General features: G+C 34.4%; 1 protein-coding gene across 1 annotated transcript in view; it reads right to left on the bottom strand.

Moving 5' to 3' along the window:
- Window positions 1-22,711, bottom strand: part of LOC107525958 (sodium channel protein type 3 subunit alpha) — a 72,313-nt gene that overhangs the window by 30,633 nt on the left and 18,969 nt on the right. Inside the window, exons 9-15 of the mRNA XM_016198278.2 lie at window positions 22,345-22,551; window positions 16,819-17,109; window positions 10,301-10,645; window positions 9,158-9,290; window positions 7,584-7,822; window positions 2,872-3,045; window positions 1,533-1,889 (exon numbers count right to left, since the gene is read on the bottom strand). Of these exons, the coding sequence (XP_016053764.2) occupies window positions 1,533-1,889; window positions 2,872-3,045; window positions 7,584-7,822; window positions 9,158-9,290; window positions 10,301-10,645; window positions 16,819-17,109; window positions 22,345-22,551 (1,746 nt within the window). The remainder of the gene's footprint in view (window positions 1-1,532; window positions 1,890-2,871; window positions 3,046-7,583; window positions 7,823-9,157; window positions 9,291-10,300; window positions 10,646-16,818; window positions 17,110-22,344; window positions 22,552-22,711) is intronic.

The following is a 22,711-nucleotide window of genomic DNA, read 5'->3' as shown; positions in this document are numbered from 1 at the left end:
TTGTGTCTACTCAGGGTTGCCAGTGAAAGATAAAATTTAATTTTTATGGTTTGGGTCAATGAGAAAAAAATAAATATTTTAATTTTAATCATTTTACTACATTTTACCAGGGAATGTCTAGTTTTGTGTTTAAATAATGAATTTATTTGTTTAATAGTCTAGTGATATGTTAAAACAATATACTTGAAATATGAATCCTTTTGTCCAATGACCACAAACTTTTATAACAACAGAAATTTCTAAATTCAAATTATATAAAACATTTCCCATAAGCATGCTTTGAAATTTATGTGTCCAAATAGTTCAACAGATGGGGAAAAATCTAAAATTATCCCAAGGCTTAGCCTAGACACCCATATAATGTAAATTATTTTTCTCTTTCCTCTTTTTGTACAGAAAATCTGATGAAATCTTAACTCTCAGAGTATCACAGGGATACATGGGGAAAATTATCTAATTAACTGATAAAATATGACTAATACAGGAATAATTAATTATAGCTGATGCAAGAGGAAATTTATTTATAAGAATATTTTTAGCTTGAAATGTAGTTACCGAGTTTTAAAAAATGTTACATGGGAGGAAGACACATGCAAATCAAAAACCCCAGTTTGTTTCTTTATTTCTGTATCAGATTTTGTTCAGAATCTAGAGCTTCCTAATTTACTATTCTGAAAAAAATTGATCTGTCCACAAGTATCCCACAACATTCTTTTATTATTCTCACTTGAAATGTGCTCCTTAAAGGAAAAGTCCAGTATGATAGTATAAAGAAATGCTTTTGTCCATGCATGAGAAATTTAAACATTAAAACATAAATAGACAAATTGGCCTTTTACATTAGTGCTTTTAAATCAGAGCTAAAAGTAGGTCTTTTAGATCTAGTCAATGTCCATACATATGAGTAACTTAAACCATAATAATTTACTTCCCTTTTAGAAAGCAAATGCAGAGAATAGCATATTTAGCCCCCTTCCAAGTCATGTGGATGACTACAATACATAGTTAAAATATAATGCTCTATTTCATTGAAATTTATATTCAAAATTTGGTAATATGTAACTTATGCCTTTGAGTAAGCAAACAATATGAACTCTGAATTTATAAAGAGCAATTTCAATATAGAGTAGGTAGTTGTATTTTTAGATTTATTGGAGATTATTATCTTATTAAAATAATATTAGGATAAAAATAATTTGGGTTATAAAAATATGATGAAGTTAGTCTTGATTATAAAAACATTTCTTTGAAGAAAAAACTAATACCCCTTCTTCCCCCCAAAAAACCTTCAGATAGAAGATATACTTCATTTAATCATTGTATCAACCACAATATTTCAGTTTTGTTATTCCAGTTTCATAGTTTGGAAGCTTGAGAAGTTAAAGTAACTGGCCCAGCTTAGAGTGCCAGCACTTGGGATCTGAGTCTAGATCATTGATGATAAACCACAGATATGTCTACTGTGTCAGGACACCTTTCTAGCTACTGTCTGATCTTGTTCTTAATTATAACTATTTGTAATACATACATACCACGAGGTTTCCAATGACCATGACCAACATGAAAACAATAAGGCACATGGTTTGGCCAGCGACCTCCATGCAGTCCCACATGGTCTCTATCCACTCTCCACACAGCACACGAAACACAATCAGGAAGGAGTGGAAGAAGTCATTCATGTGCCAGCGTGGGAGTTGACAGTCACTGGAGATCTTGCAGACACATTCTTTGTAGCTCTTTCCAAAGAGCTGCATGCCAACCACGGCAAAAATGAAGACGATGATGGCCAACACCAAGGTGAGGTTGCCCAGGGCCCCCACTGAATTGCCAATGATCTTAATTAGCATGTTCAGGGTGGGCCAGGATTTTGCCAACTTGAAAACTCGAAGCTGCAATCAAGTGAAAAGCTATTCTTAGTAGTAATCACAATATAATTTTGGAAGTTAGTTTGACACCATTCTATTAGTGTACTATATTGTAGACCAACCTCTGTGGGATATGAAAATTGGATATAAAAATCTCAAAACATAGTAAACAAATTCAAATCTAGAAAAAAGTGTTAATAATATTGGAATTATAAATCAAATCATAATATTTAAATGCACAAGTAAAAAAGATAAGATATTTTAGATGTGATAAATATTTCTGACTCATTAACACTCTGTGAAAACAAATTAATATTTTGATTAGAGATATTGTGAATTTAGCAAACTAATGTCACCCTTATACTATATTTTTTGAGAGTTAAAAAAATGAAAAGCATGAGTTTTATATTTTAATGCACATTTGTAAAATAAAAGTAAAACTACTTTGATAAAAAACTTATAGAAGGCTTCCTTTCAATTTGAAAAATTACACATTGTGCTTAATTGAAAACAAAATTCTACATATTTTTCAATAAATTTTTTAGCTGAACTCAAAAAAGTTTGTTTTGCCATTGTTTAAAGTGCTGATGGCATCAAATATTTTTCTACATGTACCTTTAAAGTAGCTCCCACTAATATAAGTAAGGTTGTTAACAAAAGCTAAGATTAACTGGGGCCTAAAGTTTTTATTTGCATTTCTTTACAGGCTTTAAAGCAAAAAGAAGTTGAGGAATTTAAAACATAATTTTAGAAATACATAAGTGTTTTTAAATGTGCCCTACATAGCTAATCATTATGACGTGTTTCAACCATTTGTATCAATCTTAGAAAATAGTCACACTAAACTTTAAAGAGAATATTTATATATTTTCCTAGAATACCAAACATACTGGTATACATTTAAAATATCATTAAAAACAAATAATTATATAAATACATGTTGATTCACTTTCAAAATAAAGGTCCTGTTAATGAAAGACAAAATATAAACAGTCTATGCAGATACCAGTCTGAATGATCTCAGTACAGACAATCCCTCCACATTGGACAGGCCAAGCTCCATCAAACTGAGACTGACAATAATTCCATCAAAGATATTCCAGCCTTCTTGGAAATAATAATAGGGATCCATGGCAATGATCTTGAGAACCATTTCTGCTGTGAAGATCCCAGTGAAGACCTAAAGTAAACAAATTGATACAAGTTTAGCATTTTACTTCAGGGAAGTATTGTAAATAGATTTGTGTTATTTAATGAATCTGATATATTTCCAGGAAAATGATTTTAAAACATTTCATTGTTCACATTTTAAATTTGATACTAAATAACAGCTACTGAATTGTTTCCATTTTTGGTATACTATGCTTCTTGCTATAATTACAATAAATTTTTTTTTAGTATTTTTCATTAAGAATAAGTTAATATGTTATTAGAAGTTACACAAAAATATTTTAAATTTAGTAAAAAGCGTATTTTGTTCTTGATTTTTGTAGGGTTTTTTAAGAAACATCATCTTATTTATGTGATTTTATAAAAATTCCTGAAAGAAGAATGAGTGTGCCACAAATGCTTTATAATAATGATCTCTGGATGCATGCCTCAGAATTAAGGTTAATGTATTAAAAGAGCAAGGAACTACAGATTTAATTGAAAGCAGCAGGAGGGCATCCTCAGTATGCATACATCCATAATTAAGATTGATAAATTATCTGAGTGGTTGGATGAATGTCTATTTGACAATAGAAAGAAAAACAATGAAATGAACTCAAAATTTGTTTCTTAACTCAAAACCACAGGCATAGTGACCAAGGACATGAAGAGTTATGAAATGACTCTTGAAAAAAAAATATTTAAAGCAACTCTCTTCAATAACTGTAAGTAAAAGCTACATTTCATGACTGTTAAGTCAAACTTACCATTTACCAAGGTAAATCAGCCTTTACCTTGGAGGAACTCTGTCAAAATAACAGTACCAAAATTATTTGGTTTTCTAAAACATCATATTAATGAATACATCTTGATCCGCCCTTACTAATATGTAAATGCAGCTAACATCTCATTTTCTTAGTCACAGAAAGACCTAAGGGGAATACCCATCCAGAAAAAAAATACCTTCAATTCATTATTTATTCACTCAAATGGAAATAAACTGTATTTCAAGCAAGACTGGTACATGAAAATCCAGATATATGGTGGAAAGCACATTGAAAAATGATTTTTTTTATTTTATAGAATGACTTTCCATGAGTTTTATTTCCCTCTAGTGAATTTAAAATGTCCTGATTTATACAAGTATTATTTTTATGTAAAGTTTCAGAAGTGGCTACTATTTGAAATAGGCAGCAGAATTATAGAAATAGATTAAATTATCCAGGGAAGAGTTAGAAACTATCTGGGTAAATGACCTACATATAATTCTTCCTAGAAAATCATAAAGAGATCTTTACAGCTCTTCTGAAGTAACTAGAAGACATCCTATGTTATAAAATCCCATACCTTCAAATTACATTCTTTCATTTAAAATTTAATCTCAACATGACACTTCTCTTAAACGGTAACATTTTAATCACAGTTTGCACTTTAAAATCACAGCTGTCATCTACACTATCCATCTTGATGAGCCTTGTTTCCCTATCACTAATATCAATTTACCAATGGTGTTACCAGTCATCAGTCTTCCACCTCACTTCTCTACCTCCTTATCTTCATTGCTATGCCTAAAGTTATAGAATTTTAGAACTAGAGGGGGCATGGAAGGTTATCTAGTCCAAACACTATACTCATGAGAAAAATAGACCGAAAGATCTACGTGACTTTCTCAGGATCACCCAGATATTTAGCATGGACTCTTGAACTTGGACCCAGATTTGGTGTTATAGTCTGGGGCTTTTCCATTTGATTATTTTATAACCGAGCCTCTTATCCTGTGCTTCTATACTCAGTTGCTTCAACATTGGAATTCTATAAAACCTCTGTTTCCTGCTTCACTCTGACAGATTTCTTCCTTCATTTGTTCAACTTCCCTAACACCCCAATATCCTGGGAAAAATACAAGAGCTAGAGCAGAACTATTTTCCATCATATTTCAAAGAAAGATTAATAGTGTATATTAGAGGAAGGAAATTGTTTATTGAGCATATGCTAGATGCCAGGCATAGTGTTAGGTGTTTTCACATTACCTCACTGGACCTTCACAACAACTCTGGGAGATGGGTATTATTATATCCATTTCAATAATAGAAAACAAAGACTCAGATGTTTTATCAGACTTGTCCAGATGCTACATTATTAGTAGGCATTGGCAATGAGGTCAAACCCAGTTCCAACTAACTGTAAAGCCCATGTTCTCTCACAAAAACTTGCTACCTGAATCAGCCGTTTTGGATAGGAAACAATGAGTTGGTTATTTATTGAGCAACAACCATGTAAACACTGATGGAGATACAAAGGAAAAGTGGAGCATGACCTCAGCCATCAAGTAATTTATAATAGATTTGAAAATCAAGAATTATGATACAACAAGATATTTTCCTGTATGTCACTATATAAAAATTTGTGTTTGTGTGGTATAGTGACAGGTCATTCTGATGGGACTGATGGTAACTAATTAGGAAACAATGGACAATGAGATGGCACAGGAAGGATGGGCTCAGATGGGTTGGGGGGAGTCTTGAAAACCAGAAAAGAGAGTTGACCCATGAATATAGACAGGAGATACGTTAGCAAGGTAATAGTATATTGAGTGCAGAGTACTAGAGACATTATTTTAATAGTAGTTATGGGATTAAAAAAGACAGACCTTGAAAGAAGAAGTAATGGGTCTTCATAACAATTTGTATACAAGAAATAGGGGAAGGTAAGTCAGAATGGCTATAAGATTCGTATCTTTGAAGCTGGTAAGGCCACTACTAGAGGTAACACAAAAGTGAAGTGGTATTCATTAGAGCTTTCAATAAACTAGGGTAAGGATGATCTTTCTGCTGTCACATATTGTGTTTAAAGTTGTCCTTGAGCAATGACCTATAACAGTTGGACATATAGCACTGGATCATGGCTTTTATTGCGAGAGTAAATATTTACTAGAGTTATTGAGTACCTAAAAATGTTGAGTGAAAAACACAGCTGAAATAAGCATAAGAAAAGAAGTTCAAAAAAGGAGGCAGAATTGGACTGATTGGAAAAAATCAAAGAACAATCAGGAAAAAATCAATTATCACAGGTGTCAAAGATGAAGAGCTCAGCTCAGTAATCTGGTGGGGTTCCATTGAGAAAAATAATGCAGTGGAGTTGAAATCACTTATTGGGGTAGATATTTATGCAATTTTATGCAACTGTCTGCCCTGCATTTCCTTTCTTCCTTCTGTTGGGGATTGCTCCTCCATGCGTATAGTTCCTTAAGTCTGCCATGTTTTCATATGACTCCAGCCTCTGCCAAAACTGATTAAACCAGAAGTGAGCATCTATTCCAAGCTATGCCAAAGAGAGTCCTCCTACCATGAGAGTATTTGAGCTGGAACTAAAAAAGAGAGCCAGTGTTTTTTCAATGCAGAGGTTATAAGAGGTAAAACCAGTGAGCTATGGCTAAGCATGTTTCCTGACCTAGAGACAAAGGATGCAGTGGACCTTTGGGCTACATCCAAGCCCTTGGTTAAAGCGATTTCCTGGAGCCCAACTACAAAATTACCCTTTACATGGCTTGGTAATTTATCTTTCCTTTCCATTCCACAAGTCAGTTTTCCCCAAGCTCCCTCAGCTAGTTTGAGTTTGTTTCTGTCTTGTGCCAAAAAGAAAGGTCTTGATTAATAAACTATATAATTTTCTTACTTGTTCATCCATTCCAATTTTTTTATGTAATTTAGGAGGAAACATATATGTCAGCACACACATACATGGATTCCTGCTCTAGTCATTTGAACCAAAAGTGTGGCTAAATTACAAATGCACTTTTACCAAGTATTTCTTCTCTGTGTGAATACTACTGAAGCATTTTACTAGATCAGCGATTTTCAACCAATGTGCAGCAAGAGACACACTAGTGTATGGCAAGGACTTTTAAAACATACAATAACTGACTGTTTAGTCAAGGGCACTTGACCTCTTTTCCTTAAGATTTTCAAATTAAAAAAATGACAAGAGCCAACACAACAATAGCCATCTGGTGAATCAAAATTATACCTATTTTGGGGGAGCTCAAATAAGCAAAAAAATATTTTTTGGTGTGCTACAGAATTCTAATAATTAGTTTATGTGCATGTGCCATGAGATGAAAAAGGTTTAAAACTGCTGTATTAGGTAATTCAGTTTGAAGCAACTATGCCCTCTATTGTACAGAAGTCAACCTGTGTGTTCCCTTCAATGAACATGATTTCTTCAGAGGCTACATGTGCTAAAGCTTCATGTTTATGGCGCTTGATTTAGACCCCGTGGTTTCTCTAGACCTATATGTCCAGCGAGAACAACAGTAAAATGTTTAACAAGTTTACAGCTGGTGAGACACCACGGTCCATCAGCCTGGACGTTGGTCCAAACAATCAGCTTTCAAACTAGTTGAATTTTAGACCTTATCACTGAGATTCCCTATAATATTTCTTTAGATGATTTCTCCTGTGAAAAAAATAGGATGTAATTTTCATTTCAATGTAGCGCAGATGGATTTCAATTTTGGTCTATATTCCCCACTCCTGCCCAAGAAAACAAGTAAACTTCCAATAAACTTACCAGGTTTCCTACAGCCAACACACTACTGAATTGACCAGTCATTGGATAGTGCTCCATGGCCATAAAGAGGGTGTTTAAGACAATGCAAATGGTGATGGAAAAATCAACGAATGGATCCATAACAATTAAATTCACAAGACGCTTCACTTTTAACCATGCATCACAGCAGTCCCAGATCAGGAACACATTGGCAAATCTATACCAGCACGGTGGACATTTCTGTCTAGATTCTTCAAGCTCTGGAGGTATAATAAAGAAGAAAGGTAGTAAATAATATTAAAAAAATGAATAATTATTGCTGTAGACAAAAACAATGCTTCTACTTAGGGAATAAAAGTTTATATAACAGCTTAACAAACTTGAGAAGACAATCTCACTAAATATTTTCATAAAATGCTTATTAAAAAGTTATAAAATAGACTTTATTTCTCCTTTAATTAAATGCAAAAAATAAACACTTTGAATTTATAAGTTTGCTTAAAACTAACTTCATTACCTAATAACTTAGGTAATAGTTGATTAAGTTGCTATATTATTTTTGTATCAGCTTTATAGGAATATTAAATGTATCAGACAATTATTGTTTATTTTAAAAGTACCTTTTTAAGAACACTGTCTAAAACTGTGATCCTTATTAATACACATGACATATTCTCCCCTCTGATTGTCTCCACATCAGCATTGGTCTTGCACACAATGAGAATATGACATGTATTTTTCAGTATAGATTGAAACGCAAATCTATTTCTGTTATTCCTATTTCCTTATATGTTTCAGAATTTTAGCCTAATATATAAAAATCACTAGGAATTTTAATGGGTAAAGCTTGTTAAAAATAATTATGTGACTGTTCGGATATGGAATAAGTTAACAGAACGAGATACAGTACATAACTGATGCTTTCTAAAGAAGATATGTTAGATCTGACATATAATTGACTTCTACATTGGAGTACTAATGCAATATCCTTCTAAACTTCAAGAAGTACGGACTTAATGAATGAACAGGGAGTGATAGTTACTGCCAATCCCCCTGTGTCATAATCAACAAGCATTCTGTCAGCTTTCCTTTAGAGGAGTGTAGTGGTTTCTGTGAACGTGGAAGGTGGGGGACAGGTCTTTTCTTAGGGTCCCTGTTGAAGTGGAGCGCGCGTTTTGATTTGTCCAGCTAACTCACATGCTTCTGTGAACCCCATCACTCCCCTCCTTGCCTGGAACACAGACTAAAGTTTGAAAGAGATGTTTCTTTGTGCTTCCTCATACCAACACTTGAAAAGAAAAGTGTTTACTCTAATTGCTTAAGGATAATGTAACAGAAGGATAAATAATCACTGATATAATACCAAGTGGGGAAATAGCACTGTGCAGAGAGGATATGGACCCAGGTCAAAAAGAAGTTAGGACAATGCTAGTTTTTACAATCAATGTGAAAGTAATGTATTCCATAGATCATCTACTTAGGTCTATTATGCAGCTCTGATCCTGGGTAATTGGCTGTAGTAGTTTAAATAGAAGACCTAGTTCCACAAAGCATATGATCATAGAAAGCTGCCTGTTCCGCGGCCTGCTTCTCACCTTCCATTGTGTTGGTCAGGATGCTGGCTATGCTCATGGCTCTCTGCCTTCCAGAAGAATCCTCCATCATTTCCATTGAAATCTGGTAAGAACTTAGTCTTCTCTTTCTGACTTCCGTTTCCGTGGTGGTGCCCTGCAAACCAAATACTGATGGCTCAAACCACCCTTTTCAATGAATAATACACCACCTCATAGCATTTCTTTGGAAAATCATGCTACATGCAAAGTAACAATTTTCAAGTAATAATAAAATATTGAATTTTTTTAAGTTATAAATTTTTTAAAATTATTATAGGTGATATCCTTTAATAACAGTTCACCAGTTAGAATGCAATTGTATAGGGCAATTATATTGCAGAATCTGATGGAATTTTCAGGGAAATCTTCATACGCATGCTAATGTCATACATTGTTTCATTTTGTTCAAGTTCAAATTGTTTTTCTGCTTATCTCAATGATTTATAATCAAATCAGTCTTCCCCCCCAGACAAATAATAGGATTATATAGTCCCAAGGCTAAATTATTTTATTTGAGGTTATATTGACAATATTGACATATAAGGGCCAATTTTTTTCATGCACAAACACAGATGTACAATGAAATGTGTGTGCTTTCCTGAGATTTCCTTAATCATTTCTATTTGCCATTTTATAAAAAATAACATTTTAGTCATTTTAATAGATATCAAAACATTTTAGAGTCACTGTAATTTTGACAGTGGTAGAAACACTGCCCATTATCTAGATTGCTCACAATGATATTTAATTTTAAGTATATGAAATTTTCAGAATATGAAAAATAATTATACAATTCTGGATGAACATATATCTATAATAATGATTTGGTTGTTAAAGTGCTTATTATTTTGTGTTGGCAGGTTTACTGAATCTGCAGATATGTGTTTCATCCCAGATTTTAAAAAGTGGGCTCTTTTAACCTAAGGCATTTGAAAGCTAATGGTCCCAAATGATTGAACTGGGTGTAAAAAACTCTCTTGTTTTGCATTCAATAAGTAATACATTATTTTTAAGAACTTTCATTTTGGGGAAACAAGATGGTATAACAGGCTAAACCGCCTAGACTTTGATGATTTCAAATTGGTGTATAATGTCAGTAGGAACTAATTTATCATCTATTATCACCTCTGGCAGTTGTCCAGTAGGTGAGGTTAGAGCTGAGGGTCCACCCACCAAGGAAACCACACCATTGCAATCCACAGTGCTGTGCATCTTCCCATGTGCTGGAAGCCCTGGCATCATCCTGGATGACATACTGGCCTGACTAACGTTACTGTTGCGTCGCTCTCCATGTCTCTGGGGCACAAACAGTGAGTCTCTCCTGCTCTCGCTGTCTTCAAATGTGCTGTGTTCATCGTCAGCAAAGTCATTTTCAGAACCGACATCCCTGGCCCGACCTCTGAAGCTGAAAATACTTGTTTTGCTATTGCGTCGTGGGGAAAACAGGGAGCCACGGATACTTAACAGAGACTGAGGAGAGAGCAAGGAAGAAAGGAGTGGGAAGGAGACACACACACAATTATTTAATACAAGTCCTAATATTGCAGAATCTGTTTTCTTTTGGGTTTCGAAGAGTCTTGCTCTTAAACACAGGTAATAAAGTTTATAGAGAACACAAATGTTTTGATATTTTTATTAGAGATCACAATGCAAATTTAAGTATAAAGTGGTTTGTGTGTTTTTTAAATTAAGAATCCTGATTTGCCATTTACTAAGTGCATGGCCACTTCATTTAATCATCTAGTACTGTGAGGTGGATTTTAAATCACAATGTTATAAGGCTGGAACTTCATGCTGAAGAGGACAAGTGATTTTTTCCCCCTGCGGGAGTGGTATTTAAACGAGTAGTAGATGGCTTTCACTCCCAAATTCTATAATCTGAAAAGGCATACAATTTGGAAAATAAGATATGGCTCATGTGAGACTGTTGGCTCAGATTTCAAATATTTGTAGAAAATATTTTCCTTCCGGATAATGGTTTAAAAACAAAACTCTTATCTCTTCATTCGCTTCTTTTGGATTCTAAAAGGAAATTATTCTTTTTCTGGACCTATTTGTCTGTATCCACGTGGGGATGAAAGTCACGGAATTTACCTATGATGCTGTCTTCCAAATTTGCTAACAGTTTCCTGAAAGGCTAATCATGATTCACATTATTTGAGAGAATATATATTATAGTCATGACAGCAGAGAATACTTCTAAACTGCTATATAAATTATTTTCTTATTTGACATTTAACAGTAGCTTTAAAAAGCAAGACATATATACTTGACTTTACTAAGGAGGGTGATGTAGAAGACAGCTTTCTGATCTCACTTCAATTCTATTAAAAGGAACTGGCTGATTCAGAAACATTTTGTATTACATGTATTCACAAATAAGTCAAGTTAATAGTTTGTGGTACCAGAAAATGAGGATTTAACATGAAGTCCCTTTTGCTCTCTGGATAGATTTTAAACTAGCAGCACCAAGTCACTCTGTGTTTGGTGTAGCCTTGACGATAGTTTTCAGACATCTTTATTCAGCCTGCAGAATCTTTGTGTATTGCCTTCCTCATTCATTAACCATGACATTCCCTGTTGCTCCCCCTGTTCTTCTCTCATGGCCTCTCCTACCTCTCTGCACAGCCAGGGTAATATGTATACATACATATAGAATACATGTGCGTTCATAGCCATATGCCAGCATAAATAAGCCTGGACCTTCCCTTTCTTCCTCCAAGCTTCAGTGTAAAGCCAAATAAAATCATTTTAGTGGAGATAAACATAGGAAAGGCAGACTCCATCAAATTTATTTTTGGTCCCTCTACCTAATTAGGTCATGCTGATTTTCTTAGGCCCTGTTTGTAGCTTTATTTTTATGCCTTTTCCCAGACTGCAAAGCACTAGAAGAATCTTTGTTGCCCTCTGTCACAACGATGTTCTGGGAAGACACCATTCATATAAAGATGTGCCGTTGCTTTGGGTTTGGCTGGGATAGCCATCAGGAATTACTGACTGCCTAGTCTGTCTAACCTGCGACCGTGTCTATGTGACACGCAGTGTGTGCAGCAGGCTTGTCTACCCCACTGTCAGAGAGCAGTGAGACTGGTTTTCCACTCTTCAGACTGATGAAGAAATTAGACCTTGTGAAGAAATTAATTCAGAATGTTAATGTTTTAAATCTCCTCAGACTCCATTTAAAACTATCGGGGCAATATTGTTTATGTTCAGGCTTGCTTTTGAAGCTTTAGTGTGTATTTTAAGGTCCTTGCCTTTTGGAATAGGGTCGGTAAGCAGAGGGTAGGACTCTGGAATATAAATATTCACCAGGTGGGTCTGCGCAGGCAGTCCTCACTCCCTCTCGGAGGAGCACTAACTTTGTCGTATATTAATCCCTAGGCTTGGCCACTGTAAGCATCCTAATATACTGATGTTCACGGACCGTCTTTGGAAACTGAATTCTGTAGACATGATGATATTGGTTGGGAGTGTGCGGTACATTCATAACCTACGCTGCGCATGCTTTTAATGTGCATGTTTTTCTGTCGGGGTGTGTTCAAAGGCGTTCCAGATCTTTGAGTTTATTTGAAACTTCTATTCGCTCTTTAGAAAGTATAATAATGGGTGTGAGCACAGCTTTCAAGGCAATCGAGACTGAAAAAGAGGAAAACAAAAATAGTATTCGGAGAAAAGAAACCAAAAATAACACAGGAAGAGCCGCTGCAGAGTGGCGGGAATGCCCACAGCTGTGGCAGTCCTTTCTCCAGGGAACAAGCTTTTGTGCTCTGAGCCGAAGGATCAGCTATCTTTGCCTCAGGCTCGCCGAAACGCAAATCCCAGGGTTTTGTGTTACCTTGGTCCAAGAAGGTGAACTTGAACTCTTTCCTTAGTTTTCAATAACAAAAGGGAGACTAGAGGAAATTAGGCCTGAAAACCACAAGCCTGGATGCGGGGACTGAACTCCAAGTGGACTGGGAGCAGTCAAGGTGGAAACGATGCAGGGAACTTAAGATGCTTTAATAAATGCACGTAAAGTCGGTATTTGTTAGAAATACCCACTTAGCAGCATTTCAAGTTGAATGTATGTTCCTTATCAATGTCTTCAATCAGTTAATAATTATACTTCGTTGTAGCTACACAATATCTGCTTTGAAATAAATGGTCTCAGTGTATGCAAACAACATAGATGAAGTCTCCAGGGACATTTACTTTCTACTGTACAACTTTAAACACTTTTTCCATATTGTATTATGAACATGTATTATCTATTTAGAAATAAAATAATGTATAAATGTACCACAGATTACCCTCTGTGACAGCACAGATGGACCTGGAGATTATGATGCTGAATGAAATAAGCCAGGCAGAGAAAGACCAGCACATTTTACTCATATGTGGAATTTGATGAGCAAACTGAATTACCAGGCAAAATAGGGACAGACGCATAGCTAGAGAGCAGGCTGACAGCTCTGGTGGGGGTGGAGGGGGTGGTGGGATGGTGGTGGAGGGATTGAGCAAAAAAAGACAAAAACAAAAGAGAACTCATGGACACGGACAACCATGTGTGATTGGGGTGGGGGAGGTGGAAGAGGGCAGAGAGGGGATAAATGGTGATGGAAAAATGAAATTAAATTAAAATAAAATAAAATAAATAAATAAATAAATAAATAAATAAATAAATAAATGTAAAACAATGCATAGATTTTCTGCCTTGAAATGTTCGAAAGATACATTTGTTCTGAACAGTATACCCTGCCCATCTTATGCTTCTTGTCCCCACCACCTTCACTGACTCTCTTTCCCATCAGAGAGAGTCCTTTTTCATTTACAAAATCAGAAATTGTAATCTGCTTCTGGTGTATTTTTTGCTTGTGAATTGTGTTAATAACCTCTGCGTCTTTTTACTGAAGTGTGCAAAAATCAATGCTAATGGGCTGGTTTTTTTCATTTTTAAATATCTACTATCTACCTACCTGTATCTATCATCTATCTATCATCTATCATCTATCTATCATCTATCTATCTATCTATCTATCTATCTATCTATCTATCTATCTATCTATCTATCTATCATCTATCTATCTATCTATCATCTATCTATCATCTATCATCTATCAATCATCTATCTATCATCATCTCTATCTATCTATCTATCTATCTATCTATCTATCTATCTATCTATCTATCTATCTATCATCATCTATCTATCATCTATCTATCTATCTAATCTATCCATCTATCTAATCTATCCATCTATCATCTATCTATCATCTATCATCTATCTATCTATCTATCTATCTATCTATCTATCTATCTATCATCTATCTATCTATCTACCTATCTATCATCTATCATCATCTATCAATCATCTATCTCTCTATCTGTACCTAACCTACCTATCTCACTATTTATCTACAAATATAAAATAAACTACATATGACATATGTATATTCTGATTCTATTTTTAGTATTTAAATTCTGGCTGTCAACTAACTTCCTTCTGCTATGGCCTCTCCGTGGCTCACTCAACACAGGCCTCCCAGCTGCTTGCTGAGCATTCCAGGTATTCTACAGCATCAAGGATTTACACTTGCTGGGAGAGCCTGAATGCTCTTTCATGAGGTAGCCTCTTCCCTGCCACCTCTAAATATTTGCTGAAATGTCTCCTTTATGGTGAAGTTTTTCCAAACTACCCTATTTAATATATTTACCTCCAGTTAGTGGCCCCAATCCCCCTTTCCAGTTTTATTTATTTATTCCTATAGCACTTACCATCTTCTAACACAGTCTATAGCTTACTTATCTTATTTATTGTCTGTCTCCTCCTCTAATATAAAGTTCCATGAGGTCAGTACCTCTTTTGTTCATTGAAGTATTTTCAGCATCTAGAACTGTTTCTGCCACATAGTAGGTGATCAATAAATATTTGTTAATTGGCCCATTGAACCAATCCACAAGTTTTTATTTGAGTACCATGATGAAACAATGGTGGACAAACACTAGTTTTCAAAAATATGTAGATACATTTGTGTAAATGTTCCTACTATGCATATACATTTGTGAGTAATTGAAACTACTCAGATTTCTAGTTTTCCTCATTTGGAATTCATTTACTCATTTTGACTTAGTAAGAGCTTTACTATTTGTCACATAGGTATTGCTTACTCCCTCACAAGAGTTTAAGGTAGATATTATTACCCCATTTTACAGAAACTTTACAAAATAACAGTGGCTTGACCATGGGCACAGAATTAATTTGGAGTTGAAATATGAACACAAGATTTTGTGACATCAATCATTATGCTGTGGTGTCAAATGCTACTAATGCTAATGACTCCTAACAACCTTAATAATGCTAAGCTATATCAGGGATGACAGTTTAAGCCAAAATAAAAAATCTGGTCCTATAGAGGTTCAGGTAAAATCCAAAAGTGTTATACTGATGTACCCTCATACTTTATATCTGTATTATGCAAGATAGTTGTTGGATCTCTTGATACCAGCATTATCTGTAAGAAATAGTTTTCATCTTATAACGTTTTGTGTGTGCATAACTGTTTTGTTCTTACATAAGAATTCAAGTTATAAATTATTTAGAGTTAACTTTTTTAAAAATTCCTTTATATATTAAATATAAATTATAAATTAAAAACCCATTGATAACTTGTATATGTCTTTTTCTCCCAACCAAGAGCTAAACAATGAATTTTCTGTTTATCACTCCAATTAAAAAAAAAGTTTTTGTTCTTTATAAGAAGGACATCATGGACCTTGGTTGATGTACAGCTTTTTGTTATAACTTAATTTTAATTATATAGAATGCCACTCAAAACATTATCTTTAGGGTATAATTTTGACCTAGATTAATATGATTAAAAGAGTTCATAATTCATAGTACATAAAATTTTAATGGAACCAAATAGTGTTCAAAGTCATAACTACACTTATCACAGATTTCATAACTATTTGCTCTTTACATTATGTAGCAGATAAAACATATTGACAGACAAAAAGTTGAAACTATTTTTGTCTTTGACTTGAAAATATGCTGAAGAATTGGTTATCTGGCATTAAATCAGAGCAAAGATAGAGCATCTTCAATTTAGTCCCCTTCAAGAGCATTTAGGTCAGAATTTCATTCTAATGCATCATAGCATGACACCACATCAGGATAATGGAGACTCCCAACAGTACAGTTCTCTCCGAAGATAAAGGCAAAATCCAGAGACATTTCAAGACTCATACATACAATAAGAACCACAGATAATAAAGGAAGAAACCCAGATGTAAAGAAGATAAATTCATCTGAGGTCTAAGAAAAGAAATGGTAAACAAAAAAATTGCAAAACTGTCTCCCTGAAAAGTATGTTAGAGAGGTTTCAGTCCCCCCACCACACGCCTGCCCCCCACAAAGCAGATGAAGAAATATGGTCTCAAACTAGCGCAACATTTAAAGTTGATTCCTTTAAATGAAAAGTTAATGGTTTAGTAAGTCTCATTTAAAGATAATTTATGATACAAATTTAAATAACTATATTAAATGTTAGTTACCTGGCCCTCATTTAAATCAGATATTACAAAAATATACCAAAACAAAACACGACAATTAAAAAGCAATAGCAATGGCAAAATACATTGGAGCACTTAGTAGAAAACCATACCTGATGAGGGGAGTAGAATTTCTTGTCACTAGTCAGTCGGTTTCCATCCATGGAGAAAAGGAAGCTTCTTCTTTTGACACTGTCTTCAGACTCAGATTTGGGGAACCTGTCTCCCTCACCTTTGTTGTTTCCTTCAAGATGCTCCCTCTGTCTTCTTTTCTTCCTTCTGTTCCTCCACTCTTTAGCACTTTTGGAGCTTAACTTTGAGGCTTCTGAAGAGCTTTCCAAGAGCTCTCCCAGGCCCCCTATTCCACTGAAATCTCTCGAAGCAGCAGATGCCGCCGCAACGGCCTGTTTAAAACAAAGCCAGGCACTATTTAGAACCTGTCACTTTGAAAACAGTTAAACGGTACAAATGTTGCCATTTATGACCATTAACTAATGTGAAAATTATGGCTTCTGCTCATTTCATTGTGCTTTACAAGAGTTCCTTTAATAATGACACAATTTTACACCCTATAAAGCAATATGCCAGCCTATGCATTAAGGCAAGAAAAGTCTGGTTGGGCACATCTCCTGGAAAGCCCTTTAAAAAAAAAAAAAAAGTTCTGATGACATTCGTTTCATTTCAGGGGAAAGTTGTTCTCTTAAAAATATCTTCCACATTTTAAAAGCAAATGTTTCTTAGTGGTGGTTGCTGGTCTGGTTACTCTTCCAACTCCATCTATAGGTGTGTTTCTGCCGCATGTGATTGTGAACACCTGAGTGGTATTTTTTTTTCTTTCTAAATCTAGAGCAAAATATTTTTGTGTGAACTCAAAGCACTTAAAGTGTTTACCATTTTACCTCTAGAGAGAAGTTGTGGGAATATATTGGCCAGTTTATCCGCTTACTTCATTTGAATTACATTTATCACTACAGTTCACATCCTTGGGGTCATGTAAATCCCAGAGATCAACATGATTAATTTACTACATAGAACTTATAGTATTACATTCTTCAGTGGTATATGCTACTACAAATAATAATAAATGGTTAACATATCAGTCAATAAGTACCTAAAATAATCATTCAAGGGGTTATGAGAACCTTTTCAATATTTTTTCCATACTTTAGCACTAAGTACACTTAAGCATTTTGAATTTTTATACATGCTAAAGAAATACAGCCAGCTGAGGTGAAGTATGGCAAATGTTTTGTGTTTTTATTTATATGAATAGCATTTTTAGACTGGAAATGATCTAACCATGACTAGAGAGGATATGAAACAACAATATAGTGCATATCAAAGCTGAACTCTCATTAAGTACATTCCTGTTTTTAAACATAATCAAGGAAGTGGAAATGATTAAATTATGAGAATATTCATTCAGCCCTTTACATATGTCATCACTAAGTACAAACAACTCTAACATATCTACCATTTTGTTCTATCTTTTCCACTAGACTTTTGTCATGTTTTTGTGCACAATGCCTAGTATGTCACCTGACATTAAAAAATGGCTCAGTTACTGTTCGGTGAATAAAGATGAAAAAAGTGATCATGCTGTCAGTTGTCTCAGACACTGAGATGGAGATGGGGGAAGGACAAGACAGGCTTGACTTTTCAAGATCTCATAAAAGACTATGTGTCAGAATTATCTATATAACAGGAACATATTTTAGGAAAGAACGAAGATAAAATTCATTTATAATGCTTTGACAACATGTTGTGCTTTATGTCCTAAGTAGCTTCCATTTCTGAATCTCAACTCAACTTTAAAATAAAAAAGGAAGTGATACAAATTTTCTAGGATTAACATGACCCCAGCAATGGGATCCATAGTACTACACAGAGTACTAAATACTTGCGTTGAGCAACACATAAAATGTAACACAGATATTTGTTTATATTGAGTGCTATATTCGTCATGGAAACCCAGGTCTAAAACCAAGTATAAGACAATGTCTAGCATTTAAATAAAACATTAATTCAGAATTCGGATTATTTATAGACTTGCATACAGTTAGATAGATAGCCAGACTTTTATTGAATTCCTGATGATCAGTATCACCTCTAACATCATCAATGATGAAAGATGGGAAAAATTAAGAGCCTTTAAAATACAAATAAGTTTAATATATATATATATGTGTGTGTAAAATAAAGTGAAAAAAATGAAGCACTTCTCTGTAGCAAGTTAAATATAGTTGATTGTGCTTGATACACAGGATATACATATTATACACTCTTGAAAGAATAGAACATATATATTCCTCTTTATCCAAACAATGTCCTTAATTCACCTTTCTACTCTGTATATCAGTAACATGCAACACACAGTGCTAATCATTTATTGTCTTTCTTGTCGTTAGAAACACAGGAAGTGGTGGTAATATTCCTTTGCCCTAATCCTGAAACTCATGTTCATTTAAATCACTTCCTGAATTTGTTTTGCATAGAGATGATTTTCCTACCTATTCTGGGTAACAATTGTCAACTCAAAACCAAAACAGATTTCTAAGGGTAACCTCCTGACACAACACATTTTCTGTGTCACTCACCAACTCAAATCTGTCACTTGTTCCACTTCCAGGGATTTGACCATCCCTTAAAGGCAGATGTTTCCTGCCACCTCTCATATACCTGTTTAGACCTAGCTCTGTGACATGGCCAAGGTCCTGTTTATTTAGACTAATCATGTTATTTTCACAAATGTCTTGCTGAATTCCGCTTATAGCAAATAACAAATAAATCCTTAATAATTACACAGAGAATACAATTTTCTTCTTATAACATTGCTGTGTGATTCAAAAGAGGCTCAATAATTCACTGTATCTGTGTTTTTAAAAAATAAAACCACATGACTACCTGTGATTATACTTCATTTTAAACATAAAATCCAGTTTTAAAATCCTACTCAAAACTACAAGACATTGTCCTGGTGTGGCTCAGTTGGCTGAGCGTTGTTCCATGCAATGAGAGGTCACTGGTTCAATCCCTGGTCAGGGCACATGCCCACGTTGTGGGCTTGTCCCTATGTTCAGCAAATGCTTAGTATATGGCTGAACTTGGTAACCAGCAAAGCAATTCATTGTTAAATCCCTGTTTCACCAAAAAAAGGACCTAATGCTATATGTTGTGCATCTTCAAAGTAACTCATTATTATTAAAAAGTTAAAATTTGAAACTACAAATTCCAAGTATATACTGTCATTCAAATATTGCTTCAAATATCTGTAATAACCATCTACCTGAAAAAAGAATAACTATATATAAAAAAGTCACTATGGACAAAAGTTGTTTTGCACTTTTGTTTCTGGCCAAGAAATAGTAACAAGGGTCAGCTTTGCTCTCCCTCCTGAAACAACCAATAATGCAGACAAAATACACGTTAACAGTCATTTGGAAGATGCTCAATGAATGACGCGTTAGGTAGAGTATTCAGAATGCTGCCCTAGCTCTACCTAACAAATCTCCAAAGGTTTGAAGATGCAGAAAGATCAAACTGTTTATAAGTAACGTAGCTGTGTCCCCCAAAAAGGATCAAGTTTTTTTATAGGAATACAAAAATACACAGCACACAAACAGGTAAAATGAACAGTGTCTGGAATTCAATGGAAGACTTTTCAGGAATGTGTGAAAATCCAGACTAGATGACTAATAATGAAGAAAATTATTAATTAAAACCAATATACATCATAGATGTTAGAATTACCAGATAAGAACTTTCAACAGTTATTACAGCTGTACTGTGTATGTTGAAAATGTTAGAAACAAGGGAGATATAAAAGAGAAGATCAAGCTTTTAGGAATGAAAACTACAGTGTCTGAGATGGAAAACACACTGGATGGGATTCATGGAGGATATGACACTGCCAGGGAAAAGACGATGAAGATACAGCCGTAGAAATTATCCAAACTGAAAGTAACACGCTGATTCTGCTCAGATGAAACTACAAAGGACCTAGAAGAGTCAAAACAGCTTTTAAGAAAAAACAAAGTTGGAGAACTACCACTGTCTAATTGCAAGACTTATTAAACAACTACAGTAATTAAGAGAGTATAGCATTGGTGTAAAGAGACACAGATCAATTTAACAGAATAGAATCCAGAAATAGACCCACTCACTTATGGACAACTGATTTTTTACAAAGGTTCAAAGGCAGTTTAGTGGAGGAAAAATATTTTATTCAACAAATAGTACTGGAATGATTCAATATGTAAATACAAAACAATATCAATACATAAATCACATTTTACACAAAAGTTAACTTAAAATGGGCCATTAACCTAAAAATAAAACACAAAACTATAAAACTTCTAGAAGAAAGAAAATGAAGAAAATATTTGTAATGTTGGTTTGGCAAAAAATTTTTAGACACAACACCAAAAGCATGACCAAACAAACAAACAAAAAGGTTTGATAAACTACTTCATCAAAATTAAAAACTTTTACTTAAAAAAAAATACTGTTAGGAAAATGAAAAGCCAAGTTACAGACTGGGAGGAAATATTTACAAAGCATACATGTCATAAAGGACTGAAAGACTTATTCCCAGAATATATAAAGACTACTCAAAGCTTAGTAATAAGAAAACAAACAGCTCAGCTAATACAATGGCAAAAGCTTTGAGCATCTATTTCTCAATAGAGGCTGTGCATATAGAGAATAAGAACATGAAAAGATACTCAACATCATTAGTCATTAAGAAAATGCAAAACAACGGGGGAAAGGGGAACATCTGTAATCTTTTCAACAATAAAGATAATTAAAAAAACAGAAAACAAAAAACTCTCATAAAAACAGAGTGAAACAATATAAAGTAAAAAAACACACAACAAAACCACAAAACAAAACAAAACAAAACAGCAGTGAGATGCTTAGTATAATAGCTAATAAGCCTTACCATACCAATGTTGGCAGATGTATCTGAGGCAATGTAACTCTGATCTGAATTAGATCTCACTCTATCTTTCCATGGCATTTATCTTTTAATTTATATTGTTTTCCTCTTAATTAAAAACTGTCATTCTGCCTCTTCTCCTCAAGACATAAATGCCCCGTTCACCATGCCCCTATCCCAAATAGTCTTTAATATTAATGAGAATTTAAAGTTGGAATCCAATAGGCGATGCCTTCCTGACATCCTTATAGGGGCTGCAGGGAACTCCTTTTGTGCTATAGAAACCCAACAAATGGTTTACAGTAGGTATACATAAAGTTTTCTTGTTAATGTTTTAGACTAACTTCAGAATAAAATCTCAAATGTTACAAGTAGTAAAACACAGTGGTTGGAAATAACAGTTAGGTATCTTTTTCATATTAAACTGAAAATCAGATTCTCTCTCAGGTTTCACGAGACCATTGCACAGTTAATCTGATCCCGAGTGTATTTTCTATCACCAGCTAATTTTCTTATACATAATGTTTAAAAGTTCCTTTGACTCCAACTTCAGAAACAATTTTACCTTTCTCTTTTCTAATGAGAACGCCTGTGTACCAAATGGAAATCCACTTCCAATTTGACATAAAAATTCCTACTTAAAACTTTAATTAATAATAACAATAACAATAACAATAAAGCTTTGCCCGCCATTCAGTACCTGAGCTGCCTCCTGTTGCTTTTTAAGCTGTTCAAGCATCTGCTGAAATTCAGCCTCTTTCTGCTCTGCCTCTTCCAAGGTGGCCTGATTCTGTTCCTCATAGGCCATGGCCACCACAGCCAGGATCAAATTCACCAAATAAAAAGAGCCCAAAAAAATCACCAGGACAAAAAATATCATGTATGTTTTTCCAGCAGCACGTAGTGTCTAGGGAGAAAAAAAGGACCATTTCATGAGTATTTTATACAATGTCAATAAAGATCTGATTACCATAATTAGACAGCCAAAAGTTAATGCTTTTTAGCATCTAATGCATTTTTGAGCAAGACTTTTTGGTGTTAAAATGTGCATGCACAAATATACACAC

The sequence above is a fragment of the Miniopterus natalensis genome, chromosome 8 (assembly GCF_054644295.1).
Source record: "Miniopterus natalensis isolate mMinNat1 chromosome 8, mMinNat1.hap1, whole genome shotgun sequence".
Taxonomy (NCBI): domain Eukaryota; kingdom Metazoa; phylum Chordata; class Mammalia; order Chiroptera; family Miniopteridae; genus Miniopterus; species Miniopterus natalensis.
The sequence above is the reverse complement of the archived record's forward strand: the minus strand, read 5'-3'. Positions and strand labels throughout refer to the sequence as shown.